This window comes from Notothenia rossii (genome assembly GCF_949606895.1).
Source record: "Notothenia rossii genome assembly, contig: scaffold_62, whole genome shotgun sequence".
Lineage (NCBI taxonomy): Eukaryota > Metazoa > Chordata > Actinopteri > Perciformes > Nototheniidae > Notothenia > Notothenia rossii.
The window spans coordinates 110009-123032 of NW_027639587.1; the positions used below are offsets into that span (position 1 = coordinate 110009).

At 40.7% G+C, this 13024-nt stretch overlaps 1 protein-coding gene across 1 annotated transcript in view; it reads left to right on the forward strand.

Moving 5' to 3' along the window:
- The first annotated feature begins 243 nt into the window (after positions 1-243).
- The window catches only part of sh3tc1 (SH3 domain and tetratricopeptide repeats 1), a 29450-nt gene continuing 16669 nt past the window's right edge, over positions 244-13024 (forward strand). The window contains exons 1-2 of the mRNA XM_079695921.1: positions 244-394; positions 2830-2901. Coding sequence (XP_079552047.1) covers positions 295-394; positions 2830-2901 — 172 coding nt within the window. The 5' untranslated portion in view covers positions 244-294. The remainder of the gene's footprint in view (positions 395-2829; positions 2902-13024) is intronic.

The window sequence follows — 13024 nt, forward strand, 5'->3', positions numbered from 1 at the left end:
ACCTCTGAATTGTAGTACACAGTAGCATTACATGGAAATACTCAAGTAAAGTACAAGTACCTCATATTGTCTACTTAAGTATATTTGAGTAAATGTACTTAGTTACTTCCCACCTCTGCTTATGTCAGCTGAGGTCAAACGTTTTGCAATGGGACTTTTATTTTGAAAGGACACATCAGGATGTTATGGGTCAGCTTGACTCCCGCCTCTCATACGGAGTAGTAGACACTCGGTGCAGGGCATGTGACGGAGAGCTGCTCACTGATCCCCGGGGACCGGAGGGTTGTATCGGACATGTCTTCCCGGCCGGACCGAGACACCGGCAGGTACCGGAGGAAGAGCTCTACCGAAGGCCAGTACCGGGAGGAGAAGTCACACCGGCACGGCAGAATAGGTATCTGTACTCATACTTATAATATAGGAGCCATCAATTACTCTGCACATTTGAGGTACTTTGTATTTTCATTTACGCATAACTGCACTACATTTATTTTACAGATTCAGTACTTTTACTTAAGTACTTTTCTCGATGCAGTAGGCCTACTACTTGAAAGAGAATATGTTTACAGTGTGGTATTAGTACTTTTACTCAAGTAAAGAATTGTAATAGCCTACTTTTTCCACCACTGTATAGGGGCAATATCATATGATCATTTTTTGTTAATACCAGTCTATGGTTGATACATGTGAGACTGACCGTTGAGCGGCCCGATCAAGCAAGGAGGCAGAGGCAGAACGTCCAAAAATATAACCCGACGTGGGCATTTATTAAAACACTGTGCACAAAGTTCACACATAATGACACAGCCTCAATAAGTAGTGATGGCAGTTTGACACTGAAGCTTCGAACGGAGCTTCAACCCTGGACTTCCTATTCCATAGAAGCAGTGCTTCGAAGCTTGCTTCAAATCACGTGACATGTGACATCCAAAGCAGCAACTGCTTCAAATCACGTGACATGTGACGTCCGAACCAGCAACTGCTTCATTTCCTGAATGAATCAACTCACTGGTTCGCCGTCCAATCAGGTGATTCAATGCACTGCCTCGTCTCGATTCTGACAGGTGACAGGTTGAAACAGTTTCAAATTTGAGCACTTCAACACTTTATAACCGCTCTAAACAATGCGCAATGTGTGGGTTGTTGTCGTAGTTTGCATTGTTGCTGTTGAGTTGTTGTTGGCATTGCATTTGAATTGGATCATTATAGAGCAAGCCAGGAAGAAAAATAGGTCGTTCTGGCTCGTGAAACACTTCGAAATGTGGAAAAGTTGTGAACAAAAAGACAATGAGTAATATAAAAACACTTCGGTGGTCTAAGGAATTGATAGCCCAATGGATAGAGCCGGCGGCCAAGATGCGGCGATATCCTCCGCGCAGCTGGTTCAAAGCACGGAAAAGTTAAACTTTTAATCATTGCTTTTCAACTTTAATACTTTAATAACTGATAAAAGGCCCTCTCCGCCCACAAAAATGTTAAGCACTCTCTAGTCTCTTCTCAATAACCCAATACACACTATTATCAATCTTTAATTGCAAATAGAACATGATATTCAGTCTTAGTGTGAGTGTGTGTGTGTGTGTGTGTGTCTCGAATATTTTTCAAGGCAAAGATACGTTAAACCCACTGCAGCCTTGCACTTCGCCAGGAGAGGTCGCTGTAACTGAAGCTTCGAGAAATGAACCTATTTCCGACACAATTGTCCAAGTGGTTCGACGCTTCATTCAAAGCTTCATTTTGCCATCAATATCAATAAGTGGTTCCCGTGCCCAGCCTGCGGCCACCAGCAGCTCACACAGGCTGACCCTCAGCGCAACAAGGAACAGCACTTAAATATACAGACTAATTAGACACAGGTGAGGGGGAACAATTAAACACATGTGAGCGGGGAGGAGACAACCCAGGGCCCCAGGTGCACACAATCATCAGCCACAGACATTCAACATATTATTTGCACCCTGATTACCCTCAACCGCTGTCACCATTATACCAGCATCCAGACGACATAATAAATACGGTTTATGTAATACATTATGTGCAATTAACAATCCAATGTTAACTGTCCTGTGCAATCCCGCTAATAAAGTGCAATATTAACCGGCCCAAAGCCGTCAGTCCATAGTGGCGAAGTGACCTTCGTCACAATACACAACATTTTAAAAAGTCGTGATCTAAGAGTTAAATAAAAGTATTTTGTGTATTTAAAAAGTAATCTATAATGTACCAGTTATAATTGACTAATGGACAATATAATAAATGAACCATCCCTGATTATTCACCCTAATAACAAATAGTATTTATAACTGAAGTAGGCTATGGCGTATATGTGATTTGGTCATGTTTACGGTTGTTATTATTTTATCTTTAATCCTTGTGGATCCTCTCCAGTTTAAAAGAGCCCCATTTAAATAATAAAAGTCTGGTTAGCTATAATGTTTAAAACCTTTAAAATTAATTAAAAGATCAATAATCTATGAATATTATAATATTACTTGTATTGCTGGACATAACGTAGTGTCACACTGGATACTTCAGTTTCCCATAACACACTTGTGCAACCGACTGGCTCCAAACAAGTTGTGATGTCAACATTGCTGCTGATATGGTGTTAAACTGACATCCAAACTCTGCCAAACATATCTGTACAGTGAAGCAAAATGAAACAAATTATATAATTTTAATAATCACTCATACATCCCAGATGTACTTGCTTTCTCATCAACAGTGACACCTTGAAGACCCTAACCCATCAGCCACAAGCTCTGTGCTTAAAATAAAAGTAAGCCTCTTGCCATGTTGGTCACGTTCACTTCTTCATGTTTCTAACAGTGAGTGGATTCTCCAGAGATTCTGCAAGTCTAAAGAGAACTGTCTCCATATGTGAGGAAAACTTCCCAACAGGTAAGAGACTGGAATACCGCTCGTGTTTAGATGGTTAAATCTTTGAGAACCAGGACTAGGAGAGCTTTTCTGATGTTTTGAGGTCAATGCCTAATCTCAATGTTTGTGCTAGAGCTTTGCAAAATAAGGGTTACCATCATAGCCGTGGGAACATGTTTCAAATGGGGGGTGCTGTGGGGATGACACCAGGGCTGGTTCTGACCAATTTGCTGCCCTAGGCAAGATTTTAGCTGGCAATGAAAAGCCTCTACAAAAGACCAATACACTACAAAAAGAAAAACGTATTGATATGGTGGACAGCTTATATAAAAAGGCTTCAAATGTATTTAGTATTGCATGAACATATTTTAATTGAGGGGTGGACTTCACATCCTCTAAGGGGGTCCGGGGTGCCCCCCCGGGAAGATTTTTTTTAACATTTTAAAGTAAAATACTTCAATCTGGTGCACTTTGAGCGCCCAATTACTAGAGACTGATCTAGGGGATACAACTCTAAACGCCCACGTGAAAAAGATCGGTTTGTATGTGAACATAACCAATAACCTACCATAGCCAATAACAAATAAATGTAGGCTAACTTGTTTTATTTTTGTGGTTCATTCATATCTTATTTTATCAGTTAACATTTATTTATTTATGCATATTTTTAAATCTCTCCAGTTTTAAACAATTGTTTTGGTTTACTGTCCTATAGTATACATTGGAATGATTTCAAACCTGTTTTTATATATCCTAATAATTATAAAGATGTCCCTTTGAAATATTTGCTAACATAAATTGTGATCAAAACGTTTGAGATCCACTGAGATAACTTAGACTAAAGTGAACTATCTTAACACTCAGAGTCCTTTACCTCACTGAGCCTCTCAGTCTGACAGGACAGAACACTCCCTCCACATTATTGTAGAAACAGCTTCTTATATCCGTTAGCGCAGCAGAAGCTAACAACAATCCCCGCCGGTACCGGTGCACCCCCTCTCTCTATCTATCTATCTCTCTCTCTCTCTCTCTCTCTCTCTCTCTCTCGCACTTTGGCTATGAGCTGGGCGCCTGATAAGCCAACATTCCCCACTTTCATCACTTACAGCGCCCATCGTACAGGGCAAATGGAAAATGTAACCGGGGTGAAAAGGGTGTTATCTTTACTTAATTATGAATGTTGTTACATCAAGGCTGAAAATTCGTTATTTTTGTATTATATTTGCATTTAATCTTGTGGAAGTGCAGATCCCCTATCCTCCATCAGGGGGTGCTGCAGCACCCTCAGCAGCCTTACTTCCCACGGCCCTGGTTACCATCCAGCCAACTATCCTAACCTTTACCATATGTGGGAATTGAATGGTTAAGGGTATATTGACCCTTGAATGGCTGAGCATTGCTAATCGTGGCTAACCAGATCAAATAATAATCAATTGATTCCATCCAGAAAAATAACACCTTTTTGAAATATTGCCATAAAAGTTGATACAGAAGATGAATCCTAATGACTTTCTGCAACAGCTGGAGTGAGCTCAGTTAATGGACTCGACAGCATGACTCAGAAACACAGGCTTTTAAAAAGACAGTCTACTTGATAAAGTTCGGGACACACTTGATACGCAATACAGGAACCCAAAACAGACGAGGAGTAGGCAAAACTGGGTAAGGAAACATAGTAAGGTCAGGTACACGATAAACACTAATCACTGGGAGAAACTGCTGGAACAATTGACTCGGAGGTACAAAGAGGAACTGGTACCGAGGGGAGTGGATACACACACTATACACACAGGGAGAGGATGACACTGGGGCACATGGAGACTAACTGAGATGATACACAGGTGAGGAATAATCCAGAGTGGTGACTCTGGAACGAGAAGAGGTGTAACGATATAAGAGAGGAATTACAAAATTGCAAAAACAAAGTTAACCTGAGAGGACCTTACACTTCCGTAAACTCCTACATTTTCGTTTAGCGACCCTGCCTGGTCAAAACCTTCAAAACTGAGGCCATTCCCATCAGCCTCAGCTTTATGCTGCTTTGTGTTACACACTGATAAACAAATGTTAGCATGCTAATTTGCTAAGCTAGGATGGTAAACGTCATACCTGCTTAATAGCGGCATTAAAGCATTGTTAGCATGTTAGTATGGTATCATGCTTCAGTTAGCATTTAGCACAAAGCACCGCTGTGCAGTGGTGGAAAGTAATTAAGTATATTAACTCAAGTGCTGTACTTAAGTATATTTTGAAGAACATGTACTTTACTTGAGTATTTTCATTTTATGCCAATTTATATTCTACAACATTTTAGCAGCAAATATTCGACTTTTTGCTAGCTACATTCATTTGACATTGACAACATAAGTTACTAGTAACTTTTGCTAGATTTTATTATTAATAGACACATTAAATCAACTAACACACTATAATTTACTTTTATGGATGTAAATACCTTGCAGTATAACATATATTAATGTTATGTCATCCAACAGCTGCAAAATGATAGACACATTAATCTATTACTAATTACTAAACCAGTAGAATAGTTTTTCGAAAATATTCGCTTTAGATAATGCATACATTTAGATTTACATCTTAAGTATATTCTGCTGCTAATACTTTTGTACTTATACTTTTGAAGGCAGGACTTTTACCTTTAACAGAGTATTTGTACTCTTTTGCCTAAGAATAAGATCTGAGCACTTCTTCCACCACTGCAGCTGTGCCTATACAGCCTCACAGTGGCTGTATCACTTAATGTTATAATCACATATTTCATATTATTTCCCAAAGCAACAAAGGGGCACTGAAGTCCTGCTAGTCAACCCTTGCAGTTTTGTTGGAGAGGATATTTCATGAGTAAAGAAATACATCTCTCTCCACCTGGACGAGTCACAAGAAATCACATGACATGAGTAAAAGTCATGTGGAAGAATTTGAAGTGTTTTATACCTTGAACCTGAGTTCCTCTGGAGTCACTGATTAATCTGTCAGGTGATCACACTCATCATCTGCTGAAATCACAAGATGAGCTCAGGTAGCTGCAGGAGGTCAAACGCATAAACCTACTTTTCTTGAACCACTGATATCAACCAATTATTATTTATATTTGAAATACATACCTTCATTATAACACTGAACTGAAGACTGAAGGTGTTGTTACAACTGCAGCAAACGCCTCAGGTCATTCATTTTTGTTCTTTTTTAGCAAACATCAACAAGAGAGGTAGTTTCATCTAACTGCATTTGATGTCATTAAAATACTCATGAAGATGTGCTTTTTTTCAATTTATTTTTTATGCAGGTTTACTGAGTAGCTAAGTAATTAAAGTTACATTTCAAATGGGCTATAATACACTTCCTGGTCTCTTTATGGCACCTATAACTACTCACCTAAAGTTAACTTTGCTGTTACATAGAGACACCTTTACATGCTATGTGATATTTCTCATGCAACACTGAGCAGAGGGGGGTCCAATCATTCACTATTCAGGTACAAGTCAATGTCCGGCATTCAAAATTGTACTTAAGTCAAATTTGAAAAAGTATACACATCAAAAAACACTTTAAGTACCAAAAGTAAACTTTTTTTGCAGAATGGCCCATTTACGCAACATATATTTTAAATTATTGTACTACAATAATTGATGCATTAATTTGTTCATCCCATCATGTTGCTCTTGGTAAAATGGGGGTTTATTTGAATTACTTTATACTGCTGGGTAGCTTAACCAATAATAATATTTTATAATGTATTAGTTGATTTATATTTGATATTAATAACCTAAATCTGCAAAGTAACTTAATATGAAAAATAAATGTAGTGGAGTTAAAAATATAAAGTAGCATAATGTGGAAAAACTCAAGTAAAGTACAAGTACCTATATTTTTTTTGTAAAGAGTAAATGTACTTTACAACACTGGTTGCAAGTAACACAGTTATGGACAGTACCTCAAACATGACATTTATAAGCATTTTAATTAGTGCGAATGCTGTTTACAGCATTCCACTATAGTTCTTCAAATCTTTATTCTTCCCCTTAAACCTATTATTATTTCAGCCAATACTTTAGCACTCCATAACTTCAGCTTATTTTCAGCTACAGAAACCATTCAAATATTAAACTATTCAGCCTGTTCAGGAATCGATGGGCAACCTTCAACTTTTTAAAAATATTTTATATTTGAAATATTTGAAATATTCAGCTTTTTAAACTCTTTTTTTAACATTGAAGTTAATGGGAAGAGCCTTCAAATCAGCCAATACTTTAGCTCTCCATAACTTCAACTTACTTTCAGCTAGAGAAACCATTCAAATATTAAACTATTCAGCCTTTTCAGCAATCAATGGCTAACTTTCAACTTTTTCAAAATATTTCATACTTTTTGAAATATTCAGCTTTTTAAACTCTTTTTTTAACATTGAAGTCAAGGGGAGATGCCTTCAAATCCACTTTTCCTACACTTTGCACCAAATGCTACTCCTTCCACATACTTTCAGGTAGACACTTCATTCCAACTTTCAAATGATCACACGACCTTCAGCTATTCAAAATTGACTTTTCTTTTTGATATCTTTTACACCTTTTGAGATATTTAATTTAGTTTGGAGCTTGGTAGAGAGGCCTTTTTCAGATTTTAACATTAGAGTGGATGGGAGCAGCTCATTAACTCTAGAGTGCTTTGATCTCAAAACAGAGTGCAGCAGTGCTTAAAATTCTCCCCCAAAAATATTTTAAACTTGCCATAATTCCCAAACCCTACACTCCTCAGACATATTTTTTCATGAAAAACGTAGGAAAACGTCTCCTAGGTTGTAAAATAAAAAAAGATTTAGAAAAGAAATTAAACAAAATGCCTCTTGAGGGCATGAAGAGAGAAAAAGTCCAGCTAGCTCCCAATTGATTCCCAGGTTAAGAACATCCGGACCTTTCTTCAGAACAGAGTGAAGTGCACTTCAGACAAACTGCTCTCCTCTTCACACTTACCACACAAAACCCCCCCAAAAAACATATTTCAGTTCATTGGGGTTCCCTGATGCTCAAGGCCCGGTAATTTTTGATAGGAGCCATATCTTTTGAACAGGTGGCAAAATTGTCAGATATACTCCTCAATGCATTCTTATGGGACTCAGTGCTGCAGTTGGTTGTCATGGTGTTGCTGGGTAGATTGGAGCAACACACACACACATAGGCCTGTCACGATAATTAATTGTGTTGGACGATACATTTTTCTGGAAATTATTACGATAAACGATAATATTGTCGGCACCGTTTTAAGACCATTTTAGACATAATGATAATATATAATAATAATTCAAGTACATCCTTTCAAACATAACTTTTTATTGAACATTCAACATTGCAAATGAAATGTGAAATAATATTAAAATATATAAATTAATAAATAAAACAAATTAATTAAATTATAATAAATTAATTAAATCACACACAACCAAAACAATAAATTAAATAGAGTCAGGCTGGAAAACAGAGCTCTCTCTCTCATATATATATATATATATGAGAGAGAGAGAGAGCTTTATAAATAAATAAATAAATAAATATGAGCACACATTATCTCACAAGCAAAAAAAAACTCCTTAAAACAACAATCAAGTGTACAGTCCACTGTCAAAGACCCAGATGCCTCAACAGGCCATATCCAAATCTGTTTTTCTAAGTTTTCGAGCAAGGAACACCAACATGTTTGCATTGTCGGGCGGGGGCTCTCCATCTCCAGCTGCCGTGTTTACTCCCAGCTGGGAAAACGGAATGGGGTGGTTGTGTTTTAGGTGGTTTAAAATGCGTGGTATTGCCTGCTTTTGTCGCTACCTTTTTTAAACCAATGCGACACACCGCCCGGCTAATTCAAGTCCGTAGGTTCGCCTCGTTGATTTGGTTTGAATCCAAAATACAGCCACACTGGAGAATCGAGATGTGTCGTTAGGTTTTATAACCAATTCCATTTCACTTCAAATTCCCCGCGAGTAAGTGACACGTTGTCTCCCGCTTGTCGCTATATTATTAATTTGGCTGCTACGCTGCTGCACGTGCACGCGGAGTGTCCTGAACTGGCTGTGTGTCAGCCCCGCCGCTCACAGCGCGCCTGGCAGCAACAGCGCTCCAAGCTAAAATGCTGGTCACATCTTTATGTAAACGGCAATTTATCGAGCTCAGAAAAGTTATCGAGTCCATTTTTATTTATCATACGATAAGTCAATTTATCGATTATCGCGACAGGCCTACACACACACACACACACACACACACACACACACACACACACACACACACACACACACACACACAATAATGAAGGTTCACTCACTACATATCCTGGTCTCAGATCTTATTAACCATATTAATGTAACCCTTAAACATCAACATGTGTATATCAGTCACAGAACTGAATGTACATTAACATTATCCACCCTATGTGAGTGGATTACAAAACCAAATATTTAACTAGAAAATACATTTCCTGCAGAAATTGTGTGCGAATGCTGTAAACTGTGAACATTTATGGCTGAATTTAGCTGAAAATGCAGAAAATGCAGAAAAAGCTGAATATGTTATTAGCTGAATGGTAGAGAGAGAGAGAGAGAGAGAGAGAGAGAGAGAGAGAGAGAGAGAGAGAGAGAGAGAGAGAGAGAGAGAGAGTTTTGATTTGAGTAAGCTGCATCAGAAATGAGCTCCTGAACAAAAAAATCGAAATTGGACCTAAAAAGTGAGACATTTTATAGGAAAATCTGCAGAATTAACTCCAAAGAAGAGTTAACGACATTGATCGACAGAAACCAGAGGAAGAAACGCAATTTTTGGATGTATTTTTGAGTTGAAACTACAAACTAGCTTTCAACTACCAATTGACAACTGTCAACCGTCTAGCTGTGGGCTGCTAGCTGTGGGCTGCTAGCTGTGGGCTGCCAGCTGTTACCTGCCACTGTTGGAAGGAGCTGCACCAAAGAAGGTAGAGGAACATTATAAACTGTGAATTATTTCATGAAGATAAAAAGAAAGGAAAAGAAAAGTATTTGTAAGCTAATTAATTAGCCTAGCCTCTCTTTGGAACAAAACAAGTGGTCGCCATGGAAACTGTCCAGCAGGCAAAAAAGAACTTCTCAGCTCTCAGAGCAGAGGGAAGAGAGATTGAATATCCTGCTAAATGCAAGAGTGTAAATGCGAAGGACAAACACAAGGAGAAGACACTGTGTGGAAACCCAGAGGTCCTCTTCACTGACTATGCCCAACAAAAAGGAGGAAGGAAGAAGAACAACCTCATATTCTTCACTGATTCCATCTACATCTGGAAAGATACTCTGTGCAGGAATTATGCATACGTATCCAGAGAGGGCATCGGCTCAGGAGGCAGATTAAAAATCTGTAAAGATGAACACCTTGACAAAGATGACCCTCTGCTCACCATCACATACTACACCAAAGGAAAGGTCATGGTCCAAGGGAATGAAGCCAACCTGGAGTCATTCCAAGAGGCATTCCCCCTGTTGAAAGCTGAGGTGGACACAAAGAGGATCAATGTCCCCTCTGATGTCCCCTCTGATGTCCCCTCTGATGTCCCCTCTGACAGCGAAGGTGATGAGAGCCCAATAGAGAACCCCAACACCTTGTCCATCTCTGCCCCTCCCACACCGGCCAGCTCCAACAATCGGCTGAAGGAGAGTATGGCCCTGCTGGAGCTGGACTTTGCAGAATTCAAAGAGCGGACCCAGGCCAGGCAGTCTGGTCCCCCAGACAACACTCTGCAGCAGCTTAAAGAGGACCTCCAGCAGCTCAAGAGCGACAACGAGGCTTTGGCATCTGACCTCAGAGGAAGTGTAGAGGCACTCAAACAGGAGAACAGTGTGCTCCGTGTTCAGTTAGCCAAGGTGAGGGAGGATGCTGAGTGTAGAGAGAAGAGCTTCACCAGGCAGGTCCAGCACCTGACAGAGAAACTCTCATCAGTCCTCACAATAACGAGTAGAGAGACACAGACTCTTCCTGCCAGTGTCCCTGGCCCACCCTCTCTGCTCAGCACCCAGCCCAACAACACCCTGGCCCGTCCTGATACACCCACACAGCCAGCTGCCCACAGCCAGCTCTGCCCATCCCAGCCTCCCTCTACTCAGCAGGAAGAACAAGACCCACAAGTGGTCCTGCTGGCTGACTCAAACGGGAAGTTCCTGGACCCAAGAAAGCTTTTCCCTGATAAAAAGGTGCTGTCTAAACACTGCAGCACCACAGGCCAGGCCATGAAGCTGTTGAAAAAGGAGACCCTCAGGAGCCCTCAGTACCTGGTGATCCACACGGGAACAAATGACCTGCACACCCTCCGTAGGGACACTGCTGAGGCAGTGAGGAAAATGGCGGAGCAGGCCAGTAAGGAATTCCCTGACACCCGCATTGTGGTCTCCACCCTGCTGCCAAGGACAGACACCCCTCCTCATGTCATCCATGACATTAATATGGAGATCAGAAAAGGATGTGCCACCTTACCAAATGTCCACCTGGCCCTCCACTCAACCATTGGCCCCTGGGACCTCTATGATGGACTCCACCTACACAGAGAGAGGGTGGGGATATTTGCAAAGACCCTCAAAGATGCAGCCCTGGGACGCAGTCCTCCCACCCCCTCCTCTAGAGGCCTTATAGACCCTCCCACACCGCTTCCTCCCCATCACCACCCCAGGATCACCACCCCTGCTGTGAGGAGACACAACAGCTCAGCCTGGACCTCCCACTCCCCACGCCCCCAACACACCCAGAGGAGGCTGCTTTCACCCAGCTCAACACCTGCACAACATCAGCAGCAGAGATATGCAGCAACAGCTGCTCCTTGTCTCCCTCCCCGCCTACAGCAGCGGAGCTATGCTGCAGTTGTAGCCCAGCCTGCTGCCACCCTCCCTCCCCCTGCTACCTCTGAACTGGGAGACATCAGGATGATGCTGCACACCCTGTGCACCCGACTTCTGTCCAGCTAAGACATTACATTTATATGTTATCGTAGTAATCAGTACAATAGCAATATTAGTGAAAATAGTTGTTTTATTTGTTGTTGTTTTTTTGTTTTTTTTTATATATTTGTCTCACTATACAGGTTCATTTTGATTGTTTTGTATTTTTTAAAAGATGCATTCTTTTCATATAAGCTGTTGGAATATTCAGGGACTCCACTCCTCAACCTTTGAGGTTAAGAGTGAGAATCCAGAGTTCTTAGAATCTATCAAAGATGTTGATATAATTATATTAACAGAAACATGGTGTAAAAATGATCTGCTCACTCACTGTCCTCCAGGTTATAATGAAGTAATGGTGCCCTCTATAAAATCAAAAAACATACGCAAGGGCAGAACATCGGGGGGGATCTTGGTGTGGTATAAAGGAGATCTTTGCCATCAGATCTCAGTAGTAAAACAAGGTAAATCACACATTTGGCTAAGGTTAGATCAAGCCCTGGGCATAACTGACAGGAATCTATACATGTGTGCTATTTATATACCCCCAGTAGATTCTCCTTATTTTGAAGAAGACATTTTTGAAACTCTCCATTCAGAAATAGCCTACTTTCAGGCCCAGGGAAATGTGCTTCTAACTGGAGATCTGAACGGACGAACAGGAATTGAACCTGATGTCATAGACCCACAGGGCAGCCACCATGTATTTGGTGAGCCCCCCCTGTTTACCACACCAACCGTCAGCCATCGGAACAGCCTTGACTCTGAAATCAATCAGAATGGCAAAGAGATAGTGCATCTCTGTCGGGCCTTAGGCCTGTACATAGTGAACGGGAGGTTCAGAGGGACTCTTTAGGGAGATTCACATACTCCTCAGCTCTAGGGTCTAGTGTAGTAGACTATGCAATCACTGACATGGACCCCTCCACTATCAGTGCATTCACTGTCAGACAGCAATCCCCCTTTTCAGACCACAACCAAATCAATGTGTTCTTTAAAGTCTCAGGTCCAATGAGTGACACAACAAGGGGACCCAGTAAGCTGTATACATTAAATCCTACTTACAGATGGGCCCCAGACAGTGGAGACAAATTCACCATGGCCTTGAACTCACCTGATCTGATGAATGACATGTCACTATTTGACCAAAATCAATATGTTCCTACCAAAGATGGTGTAAACATGGCC